The sequence below is a fragment of the Balaenoptera physalus genome, assembly GCF_965194825.1.
Source record: "Balaenoptera physalus genome assembly, chromosome: 5".
Taxonomy (NCBI): Eukaryota; Metazoa; Chordata; class Mammalia; order Artiodactyla; family Balaenopteridae; genus Balaenoptera; species Balaenoptera physalus.
In genome coordinates, this window is record NC_138884.1 from 85,612,233 (window position 1) to 85,639,402 (window position 27,170).

General features: G+C 42.6%; 1 protein-coding gene and 1 long non-coding RNA gene across 2 annotated transcripts in view; one reads left to right on the forward strand and one right to left on the reverse strand.

Moving 5' to 3' along the window:
- Positions 1–1,836: 1,836 nt before the first annotated feature.
- Positions 1,837–19,364, reverse strand: CHRNA9 (cholinergic receptor nicotinic alpha 9 subunit). The gene is made up of 6 exons (XM_082464248.1): positions 18,024–19,364; positions 16,584–16,703; positions 16,152–16,297; positions 14,735–14,889; positions 5,856–6,388; positions 1,837–2,423 (listed from the first exon to the last, which is right to left on the reverse strand). Exons 1-6 carry the CDS (start codon positions 18,271–18,273, stop codon positions 1,882–1,884), a joined length of 1,746 nt encoding a protein of 581 aa, XP_082320374.1. The 5' UTR covers positions 18,274–19,364; the 3' UTR covers positions 1,837–1,881.
- The window catches only part of LOC309662021, an 82,290-nt gene continuing 74,448 nt past the window's right edge, over positions 19,329–27,170 (forward strand). The window contains exon 1 of the long non-coding RNA XR_014264432.1: positions 19,329–19,392. This is a non-coding gene — a long non-coding RNA (uncharacterized lncRNA). The remainder of the gene's footprint in view (positions 19,393–27,170) is intronic.

Here is a 27,170-nt window from a genome sequence, read left to right on the forward strand (position 1 = left end):
TTACTGCAAACTTAGAATTTAGGGCCTTAAAACAACACAAAGGAAAGATGGGAAGATCCCTGGACTTTGTAATTCTGGATTTATTTTTGTGTAGATGAATAACCTCTCTCTGCTTAAGTCATGGTCCATTGGGTTTTCTATTATTTGCTGCCAAATGCAACTGTAATTTATAAAAGTACTTCTATAATTAAAATAAGGAAAAAATTGTCTGATTCTAAGTTACATTTCCCCAATTCCTTCTCACCCCTTTAAATACTCACTTCTTTCTCTGTCTAGCAAACACCTACTCATCCTTCAAAGCCCAGCTCAAATGTTACACCTGTACAAAGTCTTTCCCAAGCTTTCCCTCAAACAAATTAATCATCATGGTTCCTGTGGCATTTTGTCCATGCTTCTATGATAACACTTTTATGCTATATTCTTCTATTTTCTTGACTGTCTCCTCTACTGAATTACAAGTACCATATGCGAAACCAGAGGGTTGAAACCATGTTTTGTATTTGTTTCCTTCAAGGCTGACTTAGCACTCAGTATATAGTAGGTACACAATAAATATTTTATGAATAAGTAGACAAAAGAGTAGAAAACAATGTCTATATGTTTAAACCAAATATCATTCTCTCTTTTCTAGGTTAATGCTTGTCCTCTCTCCACTTCTGTTCATTTGTTTATTTGTTTTAATTGGTAAAAGAATAGTTGAGGAGTTGGAAGTTAGGGAATGGGTAGTAGTACTCAGATCATTTTAATCAAGATGGGAGTAAGGGAATTTGAAGACATTTGACTGAAAGTAGGAAAAAAGTGGAGAAGCACAGGAAGAAATTTAGGGCAGAAATTCAGAATTAAGAATGAGGATCCCTCAGTCACAACTATCCTAAATCATGATCTGTCATGGCCAAAAGCAGTGTGGTTTTAGCAGACCTGGCCTGAACTCACAGTGCTAAGGGTTTATTTCCCAGCTCTATATGCCGCTTAGTTGGATGTGGAGGCAGGTCACTTACACCCACCTTCCTCTGACACAGCTTCTTCCTCTGAGAAGGATGACTAGGAATACCTGCCCACCTAGCTCGTAGAATTGTAGTGAAGATCAAAAAGGGTCAGACTTATGCATAAGATTTGCTATGACACCCATTGCAGATGTGAATCATGCAGCTTTATTATATGTAGGAGAAAATAAATGTTTGGTGAATAATTGAATGAATGAATAAATAAGCCCAGTTTGCTGATGATCTTATTCAAATCCAAGACTAAATGCAGGCATGACTTCATCTTTAAGGTTTATATAAAATATAACCGACATATATGACATCATCATTACAAAGAAAACTCTCTTCCCCATTAAGTCACTGATCCTTAGACCTTCTTTATATGGGACAAAATTTTTTATTCCATCATTTGAGATATGGCTTGAAATGCACCAGGCCTGAGAAAGGTAACAGTGAGACTTAAATTACCCTAAAGAATATATCACTATTTTCCTTTTTTAGAAAGCATGTTCTAATAGGGACTAAGGGGAAAATGAGTTTCTTTTGTTTTGCTTTGAATTTTAAATGGAATATAGTGTGCTTTTTTACCTGTACTGCTAAAGGAGAGAATAATTGTGTGATCTAGAAGCCAGACACCTACCACTCTGGTAGGTTATAAAAGGGGTCCTTCTCTATTTCCTCCGTTTTCCTGCCCTTGAAATTTTGGACCTCCTGCTTGATTTAACCTGACAGATAGCTATAATATTGATCTGAAGTTGAAAACATAAAGTAAAGACAACATAAATCCTAATTTATATATACTTGTGTATATATAGATACAGGTATTTCTAATTTGGAAGAACATTAGAGTAGATCACAGGGGAATTTTATTGATTTATCCCCACACACCAAATGCTCACTAATCTGCTCTTGCTATGATCAAAATAGTCATCACAAACACCATAATAAAAAAAATCCACATGAAGAATCGGTCTATGACTTTTGCAACCTTCTTCCATTCGCTGCCCTTGGTATTGGTGGCCCTATGGTCTTTGAGGCATTTGGCAATGTATTCGATATTCCTCGTCAGCACTTTGTACCGTGCACAGTCACTGTCAACGTCCTGCGGGTCTTCACCCGGGTACCTCAAGTCATCCTTTAAGAGTTTGTTCATTTCCTTCTTTCTGGGAAGGTCTTTATTTCTGGTCGTCTTCAGATTAGCCTCTGGAAGGTTGCCGTAAACCTTCGTGAGCTGGTCCTGCTCCCTGTCCTGGCGGGGGCTAAGGCAGCTCTCACCCACGTCGTAGACAAACAAGATCCTAGACATGTATTTCAGGATGACTACCCTGGCCCAGTGTGGCACTGGCCGGGCCTCAGCCCCGCAGAAGTGGATATTCATCACCATGATGGTCAAGGCAGTGGAGGCTGTGATCAAGGCCATTGTGGCTATGTAGTATTTGCCTGGAAAATAACAACAACCAAGTTAACGTAAAACTGTCCTTGTGTTTGGCTCAAAAAGAAACAAACACCTTTTCTAAGGAAGCTGTATACACTAATGGTTGCTATTATCGACTTTTGAATAAAACTGGGTTCAAATCCCAGCTCTGTCACTCACTAGACTTGTGACCTAGAGCAAGTTATATAATTCTGGTAACCCTCAGCTTCCTTCTTAATAAAATGACTATAATATTAGTATCTAACTCATAGGACTATGATGAGGCTTAACTGAGAAAATACAGGAAAAGTTTTCAGCACTGTCCCTTGCCCTGAGTTAAAAGGTTTGTAAATTTTTGCTGAGGTCATGTTGTGAAAAACTTCCACTTTCAACGAACAAATAAATAAACAATGAATGATCTTGGTCAGTTCTCAGAATTGTCTTTGGACCTTGTTAATATGAAAGCTCATTACCACTGGGGAAGAAAGGAGACACTGTGTCACTATCAGTCTTTAACATGTGATTGCGTAAAGCAAATATTCATGAAAAAGGAAAGTTAAGGAAGGAAACAATAAAGATGAGGGTACAAATTTCTGAAATGTAGAACAAAGAACCTAGAAGATGAACAAAACCAAAAGCAAGCTTTTTGAAAAGTGTAATAAAATTGATAAACCTTTGATGAGGCCACTCATGGAATAGAGGTGGGAGAAAGAAAGAAAAAGTGACGCAAAAGAAAAAAATAAGAGAATAGAAATTTAGAAAACAATAAAATAATATTACAAATAGCTGTATGATAATACATTTGAAAACCTAGATGAAATTTCTACGAATATATAAGATGTCAAATTTAGTGTAAGAAGAAAGAACACTTGAATAGAAATAGGAATTAACCAAATACCTCTACCCACCCACCTCCCAAAAAGCTCTAGAGCCAAAAGGTTTTACAGGTGAGTTTCACCGTATTTTTAAGGAACAGATAACTCATATCTTATGCAAGTTGTTCCAAAAATAGAAAAGAGGGAAAACTGCCTAGAAAATCTCATTTTATGAAGTAAATTCAGGCTTGGTTCCAAAAGTAGCAAGAAAGGAAATATTAAGGCCATTTCACTTATAGACACATTTGAGAAAGTCCTATAAAAGTCATTGGCTAACTAAATCCTACGGTGTCTTTAGTTGATAATTCATCATGATAAAGAAGAGTTTTGTTCAACATCAGAAAACTGTAATATAATTCACTAACTTAATGGGGGAAAAGAAAAAAACTCACACGATCATCTTAACAGTTGAAGACAATGCATTTGATAATGATTATCATCTGTTTATTATTTGTTAAAAGCTTTGAGTAAACTAAAAATAAATGGAATCTTTCTTAACATTGTCAAGGCCGTGGGCCAAAAGCCTGGATCAAATGCTACACTTGATGCAGGAAACTTAAACACACTTCTATGAGATTGGAACTCTATTTCATAGGTGCTACAAATAACAAATTGTGACTATTAATAAAGTTCTCAAGATCTTTGTGCACCCTTCTGAAAAGGATACATTTCATATTATCACAGAAATAGAAAAAGTAATGCTTGTAAAATTCTTGAGACATGTTCTGAGACATCTTTCTTCAGAAAGTGATCCAGCTTGCTTTTGAATCTTACTGCTAAAGAAGAGAGAGGGATCTGTCAATTGATCTTGCCTCAAACAGGGTTATTATTAGATGTTGTCACTGTCAATCATTTCTGCCTCAAGAGAGGTGATAAAAGTACCAATACACGTCTTCCTCTTTATTAGTGGTGGCGAGAAAGGAGAGAACCTTCTGTGTCAATTTATCAAAAAGGTGTACATGAGAGTGTGTGTGTGTGTGTGTGTGTGTGTGTGTGGAGGTGTTGCTGGGAGAGACATAACAAGGAAGAGATCTCCAAACAGAGAAACCAATGTAGTAACGTCTAAATACTGGGTAATACTGGATACAGGAGAGGGTAAAAGGGCAGTACAATATCCCTTTTATATTGCTTTCTAAGTCTCCCGGTGTTCTGAAATTTCTCCTCATTGATTACATTAAAGAACTAAAAATTAGGTCTAGCTTCTGATTCTCATAAGCATCTATTACAACAGCAAGTCATTGAGATAGACGTATTGATCTGGGTGTTATCCTTGGTGGCAGGAAGTAGGTATTAAAGGTGTTAGGAAGGATCTCAGAGCGAGGGAGGTAAAGGAAAGGGGAAGCAGTGATGGCAGCCACAGTCTACACTCCTTCCCGTAGAGGGACATTTCGTTATTGCAAACTTTTGAAAATGTGTTCTACTGAGAATCACATCAGATTCCCAAATCTTGCCCAAGATTGCTTAAAAAGAAAAACAACCTCTTTGGGTGTAGGAACCTGCATTTTTTTTTAAAAATTATTATTTATTTATTTATTTATGGCTGTGTTGGGTCTTCGTTTCTGTGCGAGGGCTTTCTCCAGTTGCAGCGAGCGGGGGCCACTCTTCATCGCGGTGCAAGGGCCTCTCACTGTCGCGGCCTCTCTTGTTGCGGAGCACAGGCTCCAGACGCGCAGGCTCAGTAGTTGTGGCTCACAGGCCCAGTTGCTCCGCGGCATGTGGGATCTTCCCAGACCAGGGCTCGAACCTGTGTCCCCTGCATTGGCAGGCAGATTCTCAACCACTGCGCCACCAGGGAAGCCCCGGAACCTGCATTTTTAACAAGCTCTCCCACGTCTACTATACCCAGTAAAGGTTGAGAATTATTCTATCAAGGGTAGACAGTAGGCTTAAAAATCCAGCTCATCATTTCCAGCACGTTTATCACTCTTCCCAAGAAGAAATCCCTTGTGACGTGATAATAATAGTGACTTTTCTCTCAGTCCTCACCATATGCCAGGCTCTGTGTTAAGCAGCGGCACAATGAGGTAGCAATTACACAAATTTTGCAGATGAAGAAGTAGAGATTCAAAGATTAACTAACTCGCTTAAGGCTGATCAAAGAATGAGCGGTGAAGTCAGAGTTCAAACGCAGATTTCTTTGACTTCAAAATCAGGGTCTTAATCTATAAGCCAGTGGTTTTTAGACTTGAACAAAAAGCTCATCGAAATCACCTAGAAAGTTTTTAAAAACAGTTTGCCAGGCTTTACCCCCAGAGTTTCTAATTAAGTAGGTCTAGGGTGGGCCCTGAGAATTTGCATTTCTAAAATGGTACTAATGCCATGGGTCCAGAGACCATACTGTGAGAACCACTGCTCTAAACCGTATTGCTCTCATTCCTCTTTTGGGTAAACCTGGAGACAGCAAGACCAGCTTTGTTTCCAACAGCCACGTCTCTTTTCAAAGATGCCAACTGAAGACACCAAATGAAGTATGTGACAGCCTGTGCTGAGTCTGAAGTTGACGTCATTGTTAGGAGTTTAAAGATACAGATACAACCCCAGTTACCACAGTGCTGACTCAAAGTGTAAGACACTTGAACTCACCTATCAGAGGGACATTTTCTGAGGCTGGCATGATCTCTGCCACCATGAGCTGAAATACAGTCATGGCCAACAGTATGGTCACTCCCAGGGAGACCTTTTCCCCAGAGGCTGCTGGGAGATAAAAACTCAAGGGAGCCAGAAAAGATATGAGGACACACGGGATGAGGAGGTTGACGATATAGAAAGAGGACCGCCTCTTCAGAAGGAGAGTGAATGTCACGTCCGGGTAAGGCTCAGAGCAGCAGCCATAGGAGATCACATTCTTCACAGCAGGCATGCCATGCACCTCCCACTCCACATCTTCGATGAAGTCAGAGAGGTCTCCGCTGTCCAGGGCGTTGAATATGTCCACCTGATTGCCATTGTAGGTCCAGGAACCAAAGGTCAGGTTGCACTGCTGATTATCAAAGGGGAAGTAGGTGACATCCACCACACAGGAGCTTTTGGTGATGGCTGGTGCATCCCAGGTGATGAGCCCATCATACCGCAGGACCACGTTGGTGTTCACAGGCTCAGAAGATTCATCATCAGCCCTGGAGGTCAGAGGAGGAAAATGAGAGCTGCTCGCCAGGACAACTCACCAAACTCCTTACCCCCGATAGCTCACCGCCCTGTGCCCATCACTTCAGTGTCTTGGCAATGGATCACCATTCCTGTTACCCTGGCTTGAAAGTCTGGAATCAACTCTAATTTGCCCTTCTTCTCCATTTCCTGTGAATAGTTAGGGCCGAGTTCTCTTGGATTCTTTGTTTAAAGCATCTCTGCTTTACGCCCCTTCCTCTCCATTCCCAGTGCCACTCTCTTGGTCCAGGTATAATGATTCAAACATCCAGACAAAAAGTAAACGAGGCTAAAATCTAACGGGGTGGGGGGGACTCTGCTTACCTGATTTTGTTAACTGTGGGCACAAGAATATTAAAGTAACTTTTTGTTGCTGTTGAAAGAGTTGTACATGTTTACTGTAGAACATTTGAAAAACACAGAGAAAAAATTATTCACCCATAATCTAAGAGATAATAATTTATTCTAGATATAACTTCTTTTTGCTTTATTAACATTTATGCCTGACATCTTGGGGGTACAGAATTTCTGTTTCACTTTGGGGAATGACTCTTTCTCCATGACCATTGTAAGGCAGATGAAACAATGATCAAGGTTCCTCAGCCACCCTTGGCCAGGGGCTGGCTGTGTGACCCGAGCTAGATCCAAGTGATTCACTACCCCTGCAATTTAGATCTTAAGCAGAGTGACCCAAAGACCAAAAAGAGTCACACTGGTGATGGCTCCCTATAAAAGTCAATTAATTAATTTTTTTTTTTAAAAAAAGCTCAATATTCCCCACTGTCTTGAACTGTAGAGTAGTCCTGGTTTGTCCTTTCCAAGGCCTGGTCATTGATTTTTTTTCCTTTAATTCAGTGAGCTGTACGATATCCTTCCAACAAATTCCTTTTGTCACAAGGTAGACAAAGTCAGTTTCTAATGCTTACAACCTTAACTGATATGTTTCTGTTAATATTTTAACGCACATTTTTCCAAGTGTTCCTTACAATTTTTTCCCTACAAAATATATTATGGCTAAATGTAATGTGGTTTGCTGAATTAGATTCTGGAACAGAAAAAGTACATTAGTGGAAAAACTGGTGAAGTCCAAATAAAGTCTGTAGTTTAGTTAATAGTATTGTATTAGTCTTGACAAATGTACTATGGTTACATAAGATGTAACATTAAAGGAAACTGGGTGAAGAATAAACAAGAACTCTGTACCATCTTTGCAACTTTTCTGTAAAATTATCTCAAAATAAAAAAGTTAATTTACAAAAAAAAATTGAGACAGTTTAAAAACATATATGATCATCTGTTCATATTCTTTTGCAACTTTATTTTTGTGGCTAAATGGTATTCAGTTACATTCCATTATAGAGATGTGCCATAGTTATTTAACCAATTCACCTATTTTCAACATTATGGTTGTTTCCAGTTTTTACATTTACAAGCAATGCCACAGTGAACATCTCTGCAGTCAAATTGTCGCGTTTATCCACTGACTCTTTCTTTAGGTTAAATTGCTAGAAGAGGGTGTGTTAGATAGAAGAACTGGCATGTTTTAAAAGTTTTTTTCCTACTTATTAAAATTTAGGTACCACAGTGTTAACTGTAATGGTCTGATTAGGTCCACTCTAATCAGAGCATTACAGCTGAATTGTGGCACTCGATTTTTAATGGAGGTCTAGAGAGGGGATCTTTAACGTGGTCTTGTGAAGAGAACAAAATGAATATTTTGAAAATGCCTGAACCTACCCTCTGTAACAATGAGAAATATATATAGTTAGCTATACGAGAAGTGAGAACTGGAGGATGGGAACTCACCCATCCTACCTTCCTTGGTGTGAGAGATCTCGGGGTCAGAGAATCTATCTGGAGCTAGAACAATTGTATTAGTCGTGGTCCCTGCAGAAAGTGGATGGCCCACTCAAATTAGATAATTTGAGGAGTGTTTAATGCAGGGACTATTTACAAAGGTATGGATAAGGTGTAGGGCAACCACTCCAGGGCTAGCAACAGCAGAGCTATTACCATTCCTGGGCCCGAAAAGGTGAAGGGAAGGTGCAATTACCAAGACCTGGAAGGAAAGACTTGCATAAGAGGGTCACCTTGATAGGAGTTATACCTTTCTGTCAAGGGACACAGAAAGCCAAAGAAAATAACTCTATAGGAAGAGAGCAAGGGAATACATGCCCTAACCTCACTCCCTTTTCTCCTTCCAATTGCTCACTTGTGCTTCTCATTGGCCCAACCCAACCAGAAGCCAGAGGGCAAAGGAGCCCACTGTCTGAAAACATCACCCCAGCTACTCAGGAGGAGTTTAAAGACATTACTATTTAATTACTTCATGACCAATATCTTGTTTTATCTTCCTGGTTTCTCTGATCACATCTTTTTACAGCTCAGCTCTTGCACTGGTTTCCTATGGCCGACCAAATACTTCCAAACCTCCTAAGTTCAGTGTCCTAGATGTTTCATGATCTACTCCCATCCCACTCTGTAGCCTCCTACTGGTCTCTGATGTCTCCCACTGGTCTCCTTCACTCGCACACCACCAGTCAAGGCTGAAACCCTAACAGATCCTGTGAATGTCTCTCCTTTACTCAAACTCTTTCTTCTATCTATAATACCCGCCCCACTTTCTGCAAGTATAAATCTAATACGTCCTTCAAGACAGCTCAGATGCCCACACCTCTGAGAAGCCCCGCCTGCCCCTCCAGTCTGATGAAATCCCTTCACCTTTGAAGGGCTCTGGCACTTTATTTCTGTGTTATGAGGGGCTTACATTTTACATTCATTCCTTATTGGACTGTTCATTGAGGTCAGAGACTGAGTCTTAAAATCCTAACCCCTCAACACATGACTGAATGCCTTGCACAGAAGAAGGATTTAACAAAGAAAGGTAAGTGGGTAGGTAAGTGGGTTGATTGAAGCAGTACGGCTCATTCTCCTTTAGAAAGTAGCAATGACATCACAGAAATATCACAGAGAGATTTGGGTTAAAATCTTGGTCAGGTTTTGTAACCTTGAGCAAGTAACATTTCTATCACCCACCTGTAAAAGTAGAGGTTATAATACCTTAAAGTTTCTTTTTAAATGTTATATTAAGGAAATAATTTATTAATTTCTTATTGCTGCTGTAAAAAATTACCATAAACCAAGTGTCCTAAAATAATACAAATTTAGCATCTCTACAGTTTTAGAGATCAAAAATCCGAAAATCAAGGTTTAGGCAGGGCTGCATTCTTTCCAGAGGCTCTAAAGGAGAGTCCATTTCCTTGCCTTTTCCAGCTTCTAGAGGCTGCCTGCATTCTTTGGTTTAGGGCTCCTTCCTTCCATCAGTCTGATCTCTGCTTCCTTTGTGGCATCTGACCCTCCCACATCTCTCTCTTATAAGGACTTGTAAGATTGTTTCCATTGGCCCCAGCAGGGTAATCTCCTCTCAGATCCTTAATTTAATCACACCTGCAAAGTCCCTTTTGCCATGTAAGGTGACATATTCACAGACTTCAGGGATTGGGATGGGGACACTCTGGGGGCAATTATTTTGTCTACCACACTATGTAGAGCCCCAATTCACTGCCTGACACATAGTAAGTGTCCAAAACATATGAGTTTCTTCTCTTTCCCTTCCCTCTGTTTCTAACTGGGTTCCATTTTCCCAACTAGAAAATGAAAAAAATTACAGGGACAAAATTTCAAAATGGAGGTCGAGAGGGCAGCGTTCAATAACATGACCCTAAGAGATTATTTAAATTGTTTTCCTCTTATCTTCCGTTTCCTCCAACACTTAGTGCCCTTCAGGCAGTCCCTTCTCCCCTGATCAGAGACTGAGCTGACTTCAGCTTCGCACTTGAGCAGAAAGACCTTTCCCAGCAGGGGCTGTAAGAAGCCAGATCCCCAGAACTGGAGAAGTGTGGGCTGGTGAAGGAGAGAACAGTGAGAATCAGCCAGTTTGCCTGGTACCAGACCGTGCCCGGGACCCCGACATAGGCTTGTCTCCTTACTCAGTCCCACAATCCACCCTTTTTCCCATCTCCAATGTCTCCGTCTTTCATGTGTCCCCCTTATCTTCCCTTCCATGTCAAAAAGTAGTCCCCCCAAAAAAAAAAAAAAAAGTAGTCCCTCTCGGGCTTCCCTGGTGGCGCAGTGGTTAAGAATCCACCTGCCAATGCAGGGGACACGGGTTCGAGCCCTGGTCCAGGAAGATCCCACATGCCGCGGAGAAACTAAGCCCGGGCACCACAACTACTGAGCCTGCTCTCTAGAGCCTGTGAGCCACAACTGCTGAGCCCGCATGCCACAACTACTGAAGCCTGTGCGCCTACAGCCCGTGCTCTGCAACAAGAGAAGCCACCGCAATGAAAAGCCCACGCACCACAATGAAGACCCAACGCAGCCAAAAATAAATAAATAAATAAATTTATTTAAAAAAAAAAAAAAAAGAAGACTCTCTCTTTCTTTTCAAGGCTAACTTCTCTTCTTGTACTGTGACTTCTTTCCTTCCAAGTCTCTTTCAGGATTTCGCCTCTCTTGGTCTCTCTTATTCTCTCTGGCTCCTCTAATCCCTTCCCAACTCTGTTCCCAAGTCTCCCTACCAACTTCCCTTCCTCCCAGGCCCCTCCCACCTCTCTCCTCTCTTTCTGCACACGCTCTCAAGAGTAATTGATGCATGCTGCTTTCACTTCCCCATCTTGCTTGTATTCTTGCAATTTGGCTTCTTCCCAACTTTCAAAGTGTGCTCTTTCAAAGGTCACTCATAACTTGCAAATGGGCAAATCTAAAGACTCTTCTAAGAGTCTGTCAACCCTTCCCAAGCACGTCACGCTGTGAGTTGTTCCTAGACATCCTTTCTTCCCTTGGCTTCTATGAGGCAATTCTCTCAGTTCTCCTTCTACCCCTTTAACCATTTCTTCTGAATGTTCTCTGTAAATTTCTTCAATGAAGAAATTCTCCAACTTTATCCTCAGCTATTTTCTTTCCCTCCTTGAGCAGTTCTATAAGGGCTTAAAGGGCTTTTGATAGCTCTAGCTGTGACCTTCTTTCCAGGCTTAAAACTTGCCTTTGCAATCTCTTTGTTGTTTGTCTCCTCTGTTCCTTTGGTCTCCCAAACTGAACAGGTCTAACACCAAGCTCATCATCTTGTTCTCCAAACCTGTTCCTCTTCTGCCTCCTTTATATCCAATCTCATCTTTTTTTTCTCTTTTTAAGGAGCTTTATTGATGTATGATTGGCATACAATAAATTACATACATTTAAAGTATACAATTTGATAAAATTTGACATATGTATATCCAATCTCATCTTACAATTTTTCCATCCTTTCAATTCTCTAAGCTACTTAAGCAGAACTTAAAGCTAAATTGTAGACAAATCTTTCTGAGTACAACAGGGTACCCAATTTCTCACTAGGTCTAAAATCCAAGTATTAAACCGGTCCATTAAAATCCAACCATTAAAACTCTCTCATAATCAACACACTTCTGAAATTTCTGTAATCCACTCTTTACCTAATCTAAAAATGTCAGGAATCTTTGCACCCTCTTATACTAACCATTATATTGGCTATATACCTATACTAAACAACCCCACCAGAACTTTGAGCCCCAATTTACTTATTCCTTTACTGACTTGGTAACAGCCAATATCTGCTTTGAGTCATTATATAGCTCACTACCTCTTGGGAAAATTCATTATTCAAATTATTAGTTATTTTTTTTAAATTGCATTAAAATGCAATTAAAAAACCCTTTAACTTCTACTCATTGTTTTGGGTTTTGTCCTCTGGAGGAATTTTCTCTTCTTTCTCTACCTTATTTTTCCTATGATTGCCTATGACAGCCATCAAGTCTTCCTAAGGACCTCTCTCTTCCAAACTAAGCATCAATAAATTTGACTGCTCCTCCTATGAAATAGCTTCCAGGCCCAGGACCATCCTGATCACTCCTCAGCAAGTCTAACCCATGGATTCAGGCACCAATGGTGAATCTAGATGTTAAGCATCTTCCTGCCCAAACTATCTTTGTCACACATGACTGGATCACCTGCCTTATACCCCTCTTTATTCTCCCTACCACCACTCAGGAAGCCCATTTTGTGGTCTACAAGTTTCTGTACCAGTTTCTGAGAAGTATTTATATTATATCAGGGAGCAGAAGATTCTGCAGGTCCAGGGATTCAGTTAGAAGGACCAGGGTCAGGGTTCTTCCTGGGGACCCCAAAGGACTGGGGTCCCTCCTTTGCCTGATCCTCTAACTCTCTTCTATTCTCATTTCAGTTGTTTAAAGGAATGCAAATGACATCCAACCGTAAGTACATTTAGGGTTTCCTCTGAATAGTAAAACTCTGATGTTACTGAGAAGGAGAACACACAGGAAAATAGAGAATCCAAAACAGAACTGTCCATGATAGGAGGGGAAAAAAGACTAAAGAGTCAATCCAGAGGAAAAGAAGAGTTGATGAATCAGTGTGGTGAAAAGGGTCTGTGTGTGTAAGAAAAGGGGACCAGAACTCACACTTCTCAAAGCCAGCGATCTGGGGGGGAAAGGACGGAGAACGGGGACAAAATTTACCAAAGCCACAGCAGGTTTGTGTGAGCTCATGAGTGCATAACTGGCTTCTCTGATAAAGCGGGACTGGGGTAGGCTTAACTTAGGTCATGCCAGCTCGGAAAGAAGTGTTTCAGTAAGAGCTGGGCACTGCTTCAGTCAATCAAAGCAGGAGGAAAAGGAGAACCAGCATTCTGTTTTTCTCCAGGGAGAATTTTGAACTCATAGAATGCTGTAAGTGTTCTATGTAAAGTGCATCCTCTGATTACTCTCCTGCATCCTGTGCGTGGGACAAGGTAACGGACATCCTGGCTCATTCTCTTGCCTGCTATGTACGTGTATGTGTGTGTGTGTGTGTGTTGAGGGGGGTGTGAACCAGAGGAATAAAGCACCAGCACTTGGATGTGATCTTGCTTGGGAAGGGTATGGAAGAGTCACCATTCCAGAGTGGGGAATGGACAGCAGCATCAGGGCTATGATTCATGAGGTCATGACCCTTGGACAAGCTCTCTGAGTAAGGACTGAGACTAAACTCCAGGCTGCAACCTACCAGTTGCTTCTTGAAGGGAAACTCACGTCCAATAGAAGGCTGAGCTCTCAGGAGAGTCCCCCCCGAGCTGCTCCTCATTCATATTGCTCTGCTCAAAGAGGAACCTTTCCCAACCCTGAGAAACTTGAGTTCCAGAATAAAAAGAGAGAGAGGAGCCCCTTTGACAACAGGTGGAGCGCCTGGACCTGAGTTGAGACAGCTATCTGGCTCATTCTCAAAGTGGGATCCGTGGAACAGCAGCATTACCATCTGGAGCTTATAGAAATGCAGAACGTCAAACGCTACCCCACACCTCCTGAATCAGAATCTGTACTTTCGCAAGCTCCTCAGATGATTCGTGCACACTTTGCAATTTGAGAAACTTAAACCTTACCTACCCACTCACCAAGACCCCTTGCTCTCGGACCAGGAAAAGGCCAACTGGTGATCTTATGATCTAGTTCATCCTCCACTCCATACAAAGTCCAAATTCCATAGGCCAGCTTCTAGCAGGCCCATTCTGATTTAATCTTAATAGTATCATGTATTTTTGATACATGATCTTAGACAAGGGAGCACCACTGTTAAGGGGTGAATTGCATCTGTGAAAACGTCGTATGTTGAAATCCTAGCCCCTGGCACTTCAGAATGTGACCTAATTTGGAACAGGGTCATTGCAGATGTAATTAGTTTAGAAGAGGTCGTACTGGTGTGGTGTAAACACCTAATTCAACAAGACTGGTGTCCTTATACAAGGGAAAATATGGACACGGACAACACACAGGGGGAACACCATGTGAAGAAGAAGGCAGAGATTGTGTGATGCTTCTACAAGTCAAGAAACTGAAGATTGCCAGCAACCACCCGAGAAGCTAGGGGAGAGACAGGGAACAGAGACTTCTTCACAGCCCTCAGAAGGAACCAACCTTACCAGTACCTTTACCTTGCACTTCTAGCCTCCAGAACTGTGAGACAATAAATTTCTGTCGTTTAAGCCACCCAGTATGTGGTACTTTGTTACAGTAGCCCTAGAAAACTAACACGGCTTCTAATACAGTTTCTCATCTGAAAAGGGGGCCGTAACTCTAAGATTTTATGACCTATTGTTTTATTATCTGAGGTTTTATGACCTTCACTTCAGGGACTAGGAACATGAATAGACTTAACTTCATGCATGTTTTAAACATTCCTTTTCCATTATGTTTACTTTCTGTTACATCAATAAATTCATTCCTGAGAAACTACTGACTTGCACTTACTTGTTATACAGGACAATATCCGGCCTCCACACCAGGTCGCTGGGGATCCTGATGGAGTCCAGTCCATCATACTGGTCTCGATCCCACGTGAGATACGCATCGTGCCAGATTTGGCGGATCCACAAATAGGCAGTCAGAATTTGATTTCTTTCATCCTGCACAATGAACCCAGATATAACGTTATCCCATCAACATCTCAACCGAATGCACTTATCTCTAGAACACTCATCTTCAAAACAGGAATTGCAAGAGCACTAGTCTATTTCCAATAAGTAAGTGAGAATTTTTCCAGTCTATCCCCTTGATTGACTGCCAGGGTCATGTTTTTTTCTGTGATTTAGTGTTCGGAATGTAAAGTGGACAAATATTTAAATCATCAGATCTCTGCATGGATCAACTGCCCAAATTTCTCTGAAAATGGATCAACCGATGATTCTTTTGAATGAAAAAGTCGGCAAACATCGATAATGTACCAAAGAAAAGTCTTTCAATTTTCATAACTTCGTGTAATTAAACACATATAAGCATTATATAAGGTAAGTCATCTTAAAACACCAGCTTTTGGGCTCCCCTGGTGGCGCAGTGGTTAAGAATCTGCCTGCCAATGCAGGGGACACAGGTTCGAACCCTGGTCCGGGAAGGTCCCACATGCCGTGGAGCAACTAAGCCCGTGCGCCACAACTACTGAGCCTGCGCTCTAGAGCCCATGAGCCACAACTACTGAAGCCCGCGCGCCTAGAGCCCATGCTCCGCAACAAGAGAAGCCACCGCAATGAGAAGCCTGTGCCCCCGAAAGAAGAGTAGCCCCCGCTCGCGGCAACTAGAGAAAACCCACGCTCAGCAACGAAGACCCAATGCAGCCAAAAATAAATTAATTAATTTTTTAAAAAAACACCACCTTTTAAAAGATGGGGATAAAATTCACATTACATGAAACTCACCACTTTAACCATTTTAAAGTGTATAGTTCAGCGACTTTCAGTTTATTCACAATGTTGTGGAACCATCACCATTCTCTACTTCCAGAACATTTTGTCACCCCGAAAGAGAAAGCCTATGACCGTCAAGCAGTCTATCACTATTCCCCCATCATTCCCACAGCCCCTGGCAATTACTACTCTGCTTTCTGTCTCTATGTTTTTGCTGATTTTGCACATTTCATAGAGATGGAACATGTAATGTGTAACCAACTTTCTTTAGATGATCTAAGACTGTTAGTGTTAATGGCCAGGATTAGGTAATTTAGTGAAATTAATTTTGTAGAAAGCTTTCTTCCCCTGGAGTTCCCTTCTCCCATCAGCTTGCACACAGAGCTCTCTGTTCTCACTTTCTCTCAAATTCCCAGTTCAGACATTCCCTTTGGAAAGCACTGTTAGTTTCATTCTAAACATTTCAGAGTTACCACTATGTTACTCACCATATCCTTAATCTGAGAAAGTGTAATCTGGAGCGTGACATTCAGGACTTTATCTGTATCCTCTACTGGACGAAGAGCATTGGAATAATCTTCAAAAATGTCATTAAACAACTTCTGAGCATATTTTCCATCTGCTGTTTCTCCAGCTGCTCAAAAGAGGGACCTGATCAACCTTCAGTGTCGTGTATATTTCAAGGCAAAGAACAGCAGTCCAAGGACTAGCATTGGGGATAATCTAGCATCAGCTAGGGACAAGCTCTAGGTCAATGGGAGTTATTTTTCTGGCCCACCCTACAGGATTAGTATGAGTCAGTAAGAAGACGAAGTACTTCCTTGCAGTTAGAACATTTGTTCTTTTTCCTGGCCCACCCTAAAACCCAAAGAAGTGGCCCCAGATGAGCGACAATGGTTACACGCCCACCAGCCTCTTACCTCTCAGTCTGGAGGCAGCAAAGTAAATCCAGCAAAAGGAGATGCAGAAGTGGGGCCAGTTCATCTTTTTCCTAAGCCTCTGTAAATTCCCAGCCAGGCAGTGAAGTCTTCCAGTTCTCTCTGTGAATGGGAAGGGTCTGGTCACAAAGCACCCACTCTGCCGCTGTCTCTGCACAGCAGAGAGCCCAGGCTTGCAGTGCACGGAGGGCCCTAGGTCCTGAGATCCCTCCCCATTGGTAATCTGAGACTGGCAGCTCCAGTAGCTGAGAAGTCAGGAGCCCCAGGTGGGTTAGGTCAGGCAGTGCTGTTCTGGGGGAGCCACCCTGGTTGAGCATCCCTAGCTACCTTCAGCAGGAATATCCAAACCAAACTTTCAGGGGAAGAGAGGTAGGAGTCCGACACTCCCTGAGATTCCACATAAGCAGACCGGACACTTTCTACACCTGCAGCAAGAAGATTCAGCCAGGGACAAAGGAAAGCTGAACTGACCCAGCCATGGGACAGCCATCTGGAAAGGCCCTATGCACTTTGAGTGGCTTTTGAAGAGGGAAAGAAAGGAGTTCCACAATCTCCAGAATAGACTGGCATTTGGGTTTCTTCTCTGCCTCTGCTTCTCACCACTCATTCAGTTGTCCCACTGAGCACAGATCTTGTATAGGAAGGGGTGTGTGTGTGTGTGTGTGTGTGTGTGTGTGTGTATGCCAGTGGATGGGGGGCAGAAGAGCATTCACTTGCTTCAGAAGCAGCAGCACTATGATTTGGATTAGGAGTGGAAGACCTAGGTTTGACTGCCAGCCCAAACCCTCCCTCATAATACAGAGTTTTCCTGAACTAGAAACTGAGAAAATAATATTCCCTGTCTCCCAAAGCTACTGGGATACTGTATAGAGAAGCACTTTGTAAATTGTAAAGCACTATGTAAATGTTAGTAATTTTCACCTCTGATCAGCTTTGCAGATACAGAATTTCTATATTTACCAAGTCACCCAGTGTTTACTAGCTCTTAAAAAAAAAAAGGTCCAAAGGCTAACCAAATCAGCACGAAAATGATTCATAACTAAGGATGATATTACTAAGGATGCTTTGCATTTGAATGCTACTTCTTATAATTTCAGTCATTTCTCATATGTGATCTAATTTTGCTCACACAAAAGAATGTCAGTTTCCAGTTGCCACAGCCTGTCCCTTCTCTTGCCTGGGGAAACTGCCTTGGGAAACCAAATTAAGATCATTCAGTTGCCTGGAATCAGAGCAAGGAAATTGGAGAGCTGTACCTCATCAAGTTACAGCCGTCTGATGAGTCACCCTCTCCCTCTTCAGGAATATATCCTCCGAATGGAACAGACACTCAAGCCATCAGCTAAGTGCGTTTCCTAATTGCCTATGCCCTTGTGTTGATTGTGAAGACGTTATTTTTCTGACGCCCTGAGTCTGACTCACTCATCAAATGACACAGTTCCCGGTGCCCATGCACAGGCCTCCCTCCTCCAAAAAGCCATCGGCTCTGGAATCTCAGAGGCTGAAGGTCCTTTTGAAATTGAGTTGAAGGCCTCATTTTCTCCCGAGGAAACTGATGTCTAGAGATTCGAATGGCTTCCTTCCAGCACCACTTGGCCGGAGACAGACTCCAAGCCACCCCACCCCAGCCCAGTGTGCTCCCCACGCTAACGCAGCCTCTCCTCCTTCTCATGGTGAGAGACGCTCTGTCTTATGTGTCTTTGATGCCTCACATCACTGAGAACAGCCCCTGGGAATAAGTGCTCAGTGAACACGTGGTGTTAGCTACTGCAGCTGCTGCTTGAAACCTGCCCCGAAAGTAATCATCTCTGGTAGTCTGATTGCTTTTGATTAACTCAGTTCATTCAGTTGGTCACTTGAAATTAAAAAAAAAAAAAAATGGTAACACTTGATGCTCACCTGTCAATGTTAACACAAACCAAATTAAGCCAGTAGTTTTGGGGGGGAAATTCTGCCTTTTAGGGCAAAGATGTTAATGACTAGAAAGCAAACTCCTCTCAAATTCATTCTAAAAACAACCACTAGGTGTTTTCCCTGAGACCTGTGCACTTTTACCCAATCACTGTTTCCCTTAGCTCCAAAACACACCAAAAAACAAAAACAAAAACAAAAACAGAGAGAGAGAGAGACCTTTAACATAGTGGTCCTGTAGCTTGTAGGAAACTAATGGAAGAAGTAATCCATTGAGTTCACCACTTAGAGTTCAATAAGGCTAAAAACCAGGCAGGTATGCTTTAGACTGATTTTCTAAAATATGGGTTCAGACAATGAAGATAATCTGAATAAACCTCAGCCATCTAGAAATTTGGAACCTCCAGAGTACACTCTATTTCCTGAGAGCCCATTAACAGGAATGGTCATATCTGTTGGCATATTAATTCAGGTTCACAGAGCCCTAAACTATTTAAATTGGGAAGTTCATGATATTCATGCCAGCAGCTACCTTTCCCCAGCTCGTGGGTAGAAATTCTGAGCAGCATTTCACCACAGTTTGTGTGGTATCACCATCTGAGGGAATATACTCTGGTCAGAAAAAAGGGACCCACAATTCAGAAAATTTCTAGAGAGCACAATAACCCTTTCAATGTCTGCACCTTTTGAGAAGCAGCCTTCCTTGCCACAATAAAAGATTCCAGCCATTTCAGAGTCGCTGGGAGCCAAATCCTCCTCTATGGACCAATCTTGAGGGACTTGTCTATTCCCAAAATATAATATTAGGCTATTAGAGACATTCTGTAAGATCTTAATATTTTTTAAACACAATTTTTATTGTATAAGAAATACATGTCTAGTGTAGCAAGATTAGAAAGTATAGAAAAGCACAATGAAGGAAAAGAAAGGTCACCCAGAAGAATCCAACCAGGCAGAGACAGACAGTGTTCATGCGGCAGCCGCCTTTTTCAACGGTCACGGAACTGTGTTGTCATGTCCTGTGAGATCTGGAGGGACCCAGGTCAGTAGCAGAACGCTGCCTCACTCCATGCAGATCATGAGTACAAAGAAGCGCAGAGGGTGCTTCTAAATACTCCTTTCCTGTTCTCATGGTGTTGCATTGTAGTTCACGCAGGATCTACCTTGAATGGTCTCCCATGCTTTCCTACCTTCTCCCTCCTTCAGGGTCCCAGCTCAACCCTTTTTGGCTGAAGCTGCTGAGAACCCTTTGCCCATCGAGGTCATGCCTTCTGGGGGCATCCTTGGCTCCATTCCAGGAGAAGGATGGCAGTGCTTCTGCTGTTTGGAATAGAGCTCCTGCCTGACAGAGAATCCTAGTGAAATTTTTGCCAAAAGACCCTCTCCCCAGTAGCAGAGGGCGAGGGAGGGGGAAAGACAAAGGAGTGAAGAGCACACTTACCTTCATTCTGTTACATGTATTTTTTTAACAAAAATTGCAAAAGTCAAACATAATGCTTTGTAAAGAACTTCCCCCCTGCAAATTAATATGGCATGGATATTTTCTCCATTTCATTAAATCTAGAATCAGAATATTTTTAATCCTTGAAAAGCTCATGGAGACCATCTAGCTGATCTCCCTCGTTTTACAGATGAAAAGTCTGAGGTCCACCCAGAGAGGGGGTAGACAGGACAGGATGACAGCTCCACTGAGAGCCAAGCCAGAGACCCTCAGCCTCCCTAGGAGCCCAAGCTCTTAGCAGAGGAGAGCTGTCCTGGGTGCTCAGAGCTGTGGCACCTGCTAACCAATGCCTCCCAACTCACTGAAATCTCAGGAGGTTCCCCGATGGGCCTCTGAGGCCCTATTTCACGTTACTTTCTAATGGACTCATCCTGGGCATGTGTCTCGAAATTAAAAAATCAGAGCTTTTTTAAAGGAGTAATCTCCAAATTCTTTTACCATGCACCAAGGTTTGGGATAAGAGTTGGTAGCTAAGATGTCAAATCATGCCAGAAGGGCTACTACCCACTGAGGCTATACTCTCTGAACATTTTCCAGTTTGTTTTGTCTTTGTTTTCATAATCAAGAAAAGCAGTATAAAGTAGAATTTAAGAACATAAACTCTGGAGTCAAACTGCTTGGATTCAAGCCTTCCTGCCACTTCCTAGCTGTGTAAACTCTGGACAGATTACTTAACCTCTCTGTGCCTCTGTTTCTCCATCTGTAAAATGGGAACAATTATAATAGTATCTGCCTCTTAGGGTTGTTTTGAGAACTAAATGAGTTAACATACGTGAAACCCTTGAAACCAAGCGGTACCTTTCAGGGCCTTCCCAGGGATAGACGCTCCCCCTCTATGTCCCTGCCTCTTGTTTGTAGAAAAGCTATAGCCTCCTAGGCCTTCCATGAGTTCCAAAGAGCAAATTTAATGAGAGAAGTGAGAAAATGAGGAAAAAAAGGAAAGAAATCAAGCAAGACAAAGTTTAGCCATAAAACAAAGTCAAGGATCTTTAGTTCCTCCTCAAGGGCTATAGGCAACATCCTGAGCCATATCTCTGAGTTGTTTTTCAGGTACTAAAACCCCTACCAGGAGGAAGACATTAACTGCATGCTGACCACCAGCACATAGACCCCAGACTGGTTGGAAACAGAAGGCTCATGATGTTGACTTCTGAAATACCACACAGTTACCTCACCACCAACCAATCAGAAAAATGTCCATGAGCTGATTAGGCATCCCACAACCCTCACCCTTCATGTTGCTCTTAAAAACCTTTCCCTGAAAGCCATTGGGGAGTTTAGGTCTTTTGAGCATCAGTTGCCCATTTTCCTTGTTTGACACCTTGCAATAAACGTTATCCATTTCTTCAGCACGACCTTGTGTCAGTAGATTGGCTCTGCTTTGAGTTGGGTAAGCAGATACAAATTGAGCTTGGTAAAACCCTAAGAACAGTGTTTGACCATAAAAAGTGCTAAACAAGTTGACGATTAAAGGGGGAAAATGCAACCCCAGCATTAAAACTTGAGCATGTAACCTGTAGCCACAATTTACCTATCTATCTATCCATTTCTCTCTCCTACCCCTGCCCCCTGCCCTTCTCTCTCTCTCTCCACCAACTTCTTGACAGAACTGATTAGAGGATATTATTTTATCTGACAAGCAGTTTGTACTATGAGTGGGAGAACATCAGTCCTGCCATTGTCTTGTTGTCTTCTTTTTCACTGCAATATTAATATTATTGTCAATCCGCTGTGGATTTAATTATTTACATATTTTTGTAGCAGTCTTTTAAAATCTTCTCTTCTGCTTTGTGAGAGCTGGCAGATCTAAATCTATTACAGAGGTTGGCAAACTCTTTAGGTAAAGGGCCAGATAGTAAATATTTTCAGCTTTGCAGGCCAAATGGTCTCTGTAGCAACCACTCTTCTCTGCTGTTGTGTTGTGAAAGCAGCCAAAGGCAATATGTGAATGAATAGGCATGGCTGTGTTCCAATAAAACTTTCTTTATAAAACTAGGTGGCTGGCCAGAGTTTGCTGACCCTTGATATATGTCATCAAACCCTTAAATCCACTTAACCAGGCTCAAGCACTGCAATAGGGGTCAGCATCCCAGATGAAGACAGAGCACAGCCTGAAGGGAAAAGAGAGTCACGATGCAAAAGCTTGATGTGGGCAGATGCGTGGGGAGGCCAGGGCCAACACTGAGGGCAGCTCAGCTGGTTCCATTAAATCTCACCTGTCTTCCAGTGCAGGATCCCAGGAGCCCCATACAGATTCCCAGAGAGGGAGCTCTCCCACATAAAAGGAGCCTTTCCACTGAAGAACCAGAAACACGTGGGAACTGGAGAGTCCACAGGAGCCCTGTTTGACGCTTGGAGGTTGGACAGGTCTCCTCACTTCCACATAGTGACCATTAGAGGACCCTGGGCAGGGGATCAGAGTCCCCAGATAGGGGTGACATATGCAGTGGTGATAGAACCTGTGGCCAATAGCCAGGCTAGGGACTGAGAGCAGTGAACAGCAGGGCAATGTTTCAGAAGTACACGTGAGACCCCCTTGGGTCCCCAGAAATGAGACGGAGAGATCCTGGAGGCAGGGCTCCAGCAACATCACGAAGTAGAGACCCAGAGCCCTGCTCTGCTTCTAGGATGGTGCCCCCATCCCTCAACTGTACCCAAATCCACTTGGCTTGGGGAAATGCAGGTGAAATCAGAACAAAAAGGATTCCAGAAGGGAAGGAAGGAGGACCTCCTGGAAAACAGGAAGAGTGGGCTCCATATCTCCATGTGGTGCTGGAGCCACACCCCAGGTGACCATTTTAAATCACATGTCTGACCATGTCACCCCTTTGCTCAGTCCTCTCCACTCCGTAAAAGGAGTCTTTCCATTGAAGAGCCAGAAGCATATGGGAACTGGAGAGTCCACAGCAGCCCTGCTTGATGTCTGGAGGCTGGACAAGTCTCCTCACTTCCCCGTAGTGACAATTAGAGTAAAAGCCCAAATCCTTACCAGCTTTCCATCTCTAACCCTCTCCCCTCACTTACTGCACTCCAGTCAGGCTGGCCTCTGCCATCCCACAAACACAACGCCACTCCTGCTCAGGGCCTTTGTTCCTTCTGTTCCTTCTGCCTGCGGTGCCCTTGGCCATATCCTCTCGGCTCCCTTTCTCTCTTCCTTCTTGGTTCAGTTCAAATGCCGCCTTATCAGAAGTCCCTTGCCAGACAACCCTACATAAAACAACACTCCACTCCAATCTACCCATCTTCCCTGCTTTACTGTCTCATCCCACTATGACCAGCTGAAGTATGTGCATGTCTGTGTGCACTTGCTTGTTTATTGTCTGTCTTCCTACTAGAAATTAAGCTCCCTGAGAGCGGGGACTTGGTCTTGTTCTATGCTGTACTCCTAGACCCAGAGAAGACATTTTTTGATTGAATAAATGAGTAATATCTAGAATGAGAAAAGAAATCCAAGGAATTAGAAAGCAGGGAAAACATCAGCTTTCAGACAAAGGATGGTGGATATATTTCCTATGATTTATAAGCTTACAAGAATCTTTTTAGCACTTGTGTTATTCACAGCCTTACATTGCTAGTCTACTGCTGTATTATATTTTAACCCATGTCAAAGCAAACTCCTTGAGAACATGGATCATAACTTCTTTATATGTAGCCTGTGCCTCGTACCTAATCCTAGATCAGAGGGAACGGCCACCAAGATCATTAGCAGCATCTGCCATGGATGCAGGAGGAGGGCAGGGAGGCATCTCCCCCATGTCTCTGCTGACCTAATGCAACAGAAAGAACATAAAGACACAGAAGGAGTCCTGTGGCCCAGCTTCAAATCTTGGGACCACCACTCACTATTTATGTGAGCTTGAGCAAGTCACAGAATTTCTTTGAGTCTCAGTTTTCTTATTTGTAAAAATGATAATTATAATATTTACTTAAAAGGTTTATTGTGAGGATTAAAGAGAAAACAGATAAAGTGCCAAACACATACTTGGTGTATAGCAGGGTCTTGATAAATGTCAATATGATTCCCCTGCTGAACCACATGGGCTCCAGCAGTCAGCAAAACCTCTACTGGTAAAAAGAGACCCATTACGTTGCCAGCAGAGGAGCCAAGTTCACGAAGAGCCACAAGCAGGTGATAAGGGATGTGCAGTTTTCTGGGTCAGGAGAACAGCTGATACTTGATCTAGGGTATCCGATGTGTCCCGGTGAATGATCTGGGGACTGGGGCCGGCTCTGGTGTCTGTGCTCTGTCAGAGGGCGCATGCTCTTCTCCCTGAAATCCCCCAGGGGGGTATATTTGAAAGCCATAACACTTTACACAGTTGTATAAGGTGAGTACCTTCTGGCTTCCTCTTATTTTGGGGGTTCATCTTCACTGTGTGCTGAGGAGCCCCATCCATGAGACCCTTTGAGCCTCCTTGTCAAGGCCACTTGCTTCTCAGAGCTTTTTTGAAGTTCTTCTTTGTTCTTGAGTTTCTGATCCTTTTTCACCCCAATATGTTCTCAGCCCACTGGCTTTATTTCCTCTTTTCACAGCGGCTTGTGTGTTTCCAGTTGCACAATCTTTTCCTGCTATTCGCAGTCACCGTCTATCTGATGACCACGCAGAGTTACGTGAAAGACAAGCGGGGAGGATGCAGGAGGGGGACTCTCTCCTAGCTACCGACATCTCCCACAGACGTGCACCCCTGAGAAGCAACATGGCCCCGAGGTCCCAGATCCTCAACAACCCCACCCCCCATGCCCTGCCCTGGTCCTGGTGCATGGGAACTGGTGGGGGCATGTTAAACCCAAAAAGAGGTGAGAGGGGCTTTCTCACCAGTGCAATGTCCTCCTTCATCTCCATTCCCACCTGCCCTCAGTGTCTGAGTCTCATCGGCTCAGGCCCGCTTAGCAGAGAGCCGCTAGGCGTGAATGAGTAATTTAGGCCCTGTTCCTGAGAAGCAGGTTTTGGAAGAAGCAGATGAAGGAGGGTGCTGAAAAGGAAAACAGGAGAAATGGAAGAGTCCATTCCCAATTTGTTTCCCCAGGGCCACATTTAAGTTTTCTATTCTCTGGTTTTTCTTCTTCTCCATCATTGCCCTTGACCTAGGCTCCTTACCCTTGACCAGGATGAGAGGAGACAGGGAGAGACCCAGGAAGGACAGGGAAACCGTGGGTCGGGGTGGGAGTGGTGGCCGTGCATTCATTAAACATGTGTGAGCCCTGTCAGGGGCTAGGCCATCGAGTTCATTGCCTCTTTTCAGGGCCTTTTGGAGCCATACTGGGGCATGGGATCAAAAGGGAAGATCAATAATACTGATCCTGTATTTACGATTTTGATATTTTTGTTTATAATGAATTTTTGGCATTAATTTTGACCTTTTAAATTATTGCATTAGAATGTGATCTATACTCATTACTGACGTTTTTACCACCTCCTTAAATTTGCATCACCCTAGTCCTGGGCTTGGGTAGATCTAGACCAGCTGATGGTACTGGTCAGTTCACCTGGTTGATGGTTTCTTTAGGAAAGAAAGGCTGGAGGCTATAAAAATAATCTAAAAGAATCAAAGTCCATTTTTTAAATACGTAACTGCAATCCTACAAAAAGAATTGGAACCATGAATGAAATTCTCTACCACAAAAATAAACCAAATTTTAGACACAATTTATCCTTTATCCTTTTCTAACAAAGCCAGGGTACTTCACCTTTCCAGCCACCAGGTGTCGCTGTAAACTCCCCGCATGTCCGGACACAGGGCCTTGAAGATGACGTCATAAATGAAATCTGGTTTTTAACCAGCTCTAAAGAGATGGCACAAAAAAACAGCTTGAAATGTAACAGTGTCAAATGCCAAATCTTTAGCGATCCATCCGTTTATCTAGGATTTCTGACTAATAGCTAAATGCTTATGATAATACACCCTACCAACAGATTCAAGATATGAAATAGATTATTAGAGTTAGTGTGTCCTAATCAATATACTTTCTAGAATGTTCCTGCGTTATTCTGTCCTCATCTCTTAGCCAGATCAATTTCTAACAGAGCACAATCAGGTCTCAGAGGAACCAACTCTTCACGGGGTTTGTAGGACTAGATATCTCACTTCTTTTGGGCAGGGAATTTTGAAAACAGTATTCAAACCATTTGCTTATGTTTTTAAAAACTGCATGAAATGCTATGATCAAGGTCCAGAAAACAAAGTGGTGGAAAAGTCATGCCATTCGTTAAAAATCAGTTTACTTAGACGTGTTATCATTCTCTCCCTTCACACCACTCACCCTGCCCTCAGAAAGAAATGTAAACACTCCAGTGAACAGACTATTTCCTCCGACCTTAATTTCTTTCTGCGTTTATTCTACAAATCAGCCCTTCTTCATTCAACAGTCTAGAGGGACCATAGATCCTTCCTCAAAGCGTCCAGAAATATTGCTCTTATGGGAAATCTCGGTGATGATGCTTCTTGGTTTTCCCCAGCTTGTCCAACGTAGCCTCTGTTCTTCATTTTTTAATTACTACTACTAATAATCACAACAGGAACAATGTCTGATGTTTATGGAGGGCTTACTACGTGCTCGTCAGTGTGATAAGAGAACCTGACAAATATTATGACCTTGAAAGGCCTTTTCCATGACTCTGTTGGTTTTTTTCCTAGATTTCTGGGCAACTTGTCCTCATCTCCCCGCTCCTTCAATATTGGATTCCTCAGATTCAGTCCCAGGCCCACTTCTCTTGGTCAATGTAGTAGAAAATCTTAGCAGTTAAAATAAAGTCTCAAACTGTAAGAAAAGAGGGGGAGCAATAGTGGGTTTCAGGAGGATAAATGAATTGCATGACCCAAAGAGGAGTGCCAACTGCAGACTTGATCCATCATCTCCAGGTAGATGAATTCTTTATATTAGGGCTTCTCAATGTTAAAGTGCAACCAGATCACAAGGTAGAAGGAGGTCTTGTTAAAATGCAGATTCTAAGCCTGCTGGTCTGAAGTGAGATTCTTTGTCCACATGATGCTGATGCTGCTGGGCCATGGACCACACTTAAAATAGCAAAAGGTTCTAGATGATGCTATCATTATAATGAGCATCATTATAATGCACATGCTTTAGATATAAAACATGTCTAAGTTGCCAATTACAGCAACAGACCAGATCAATATATTATAATGGCTGAATAATGG

Bases quoted from the DNA above. Each gene is read 5' to 3' on its own strand.
- CHRNA9 (XM_082464248.1), bottom strand. From the start codon at position 18,273: ATGAGAAGGAGGAGAGGCTGCGTTAGCGTGGGGAGCACACTGGGCTGG. The intron at 14,890-16,151 runs GTGAGTAACATA...TTCATTGTGCAG, and splicing joins TTTCTCAGATTAAGGATATG to GATGAAAGAAATCAAATTCT. The intron at 6,389-14,734 runs GTAAGTGCAAGT...TCTGACCTCCAG, and splicing joins GATATTGTCCTGTATAACAA to GGCTGATGATGAATCTTCTG.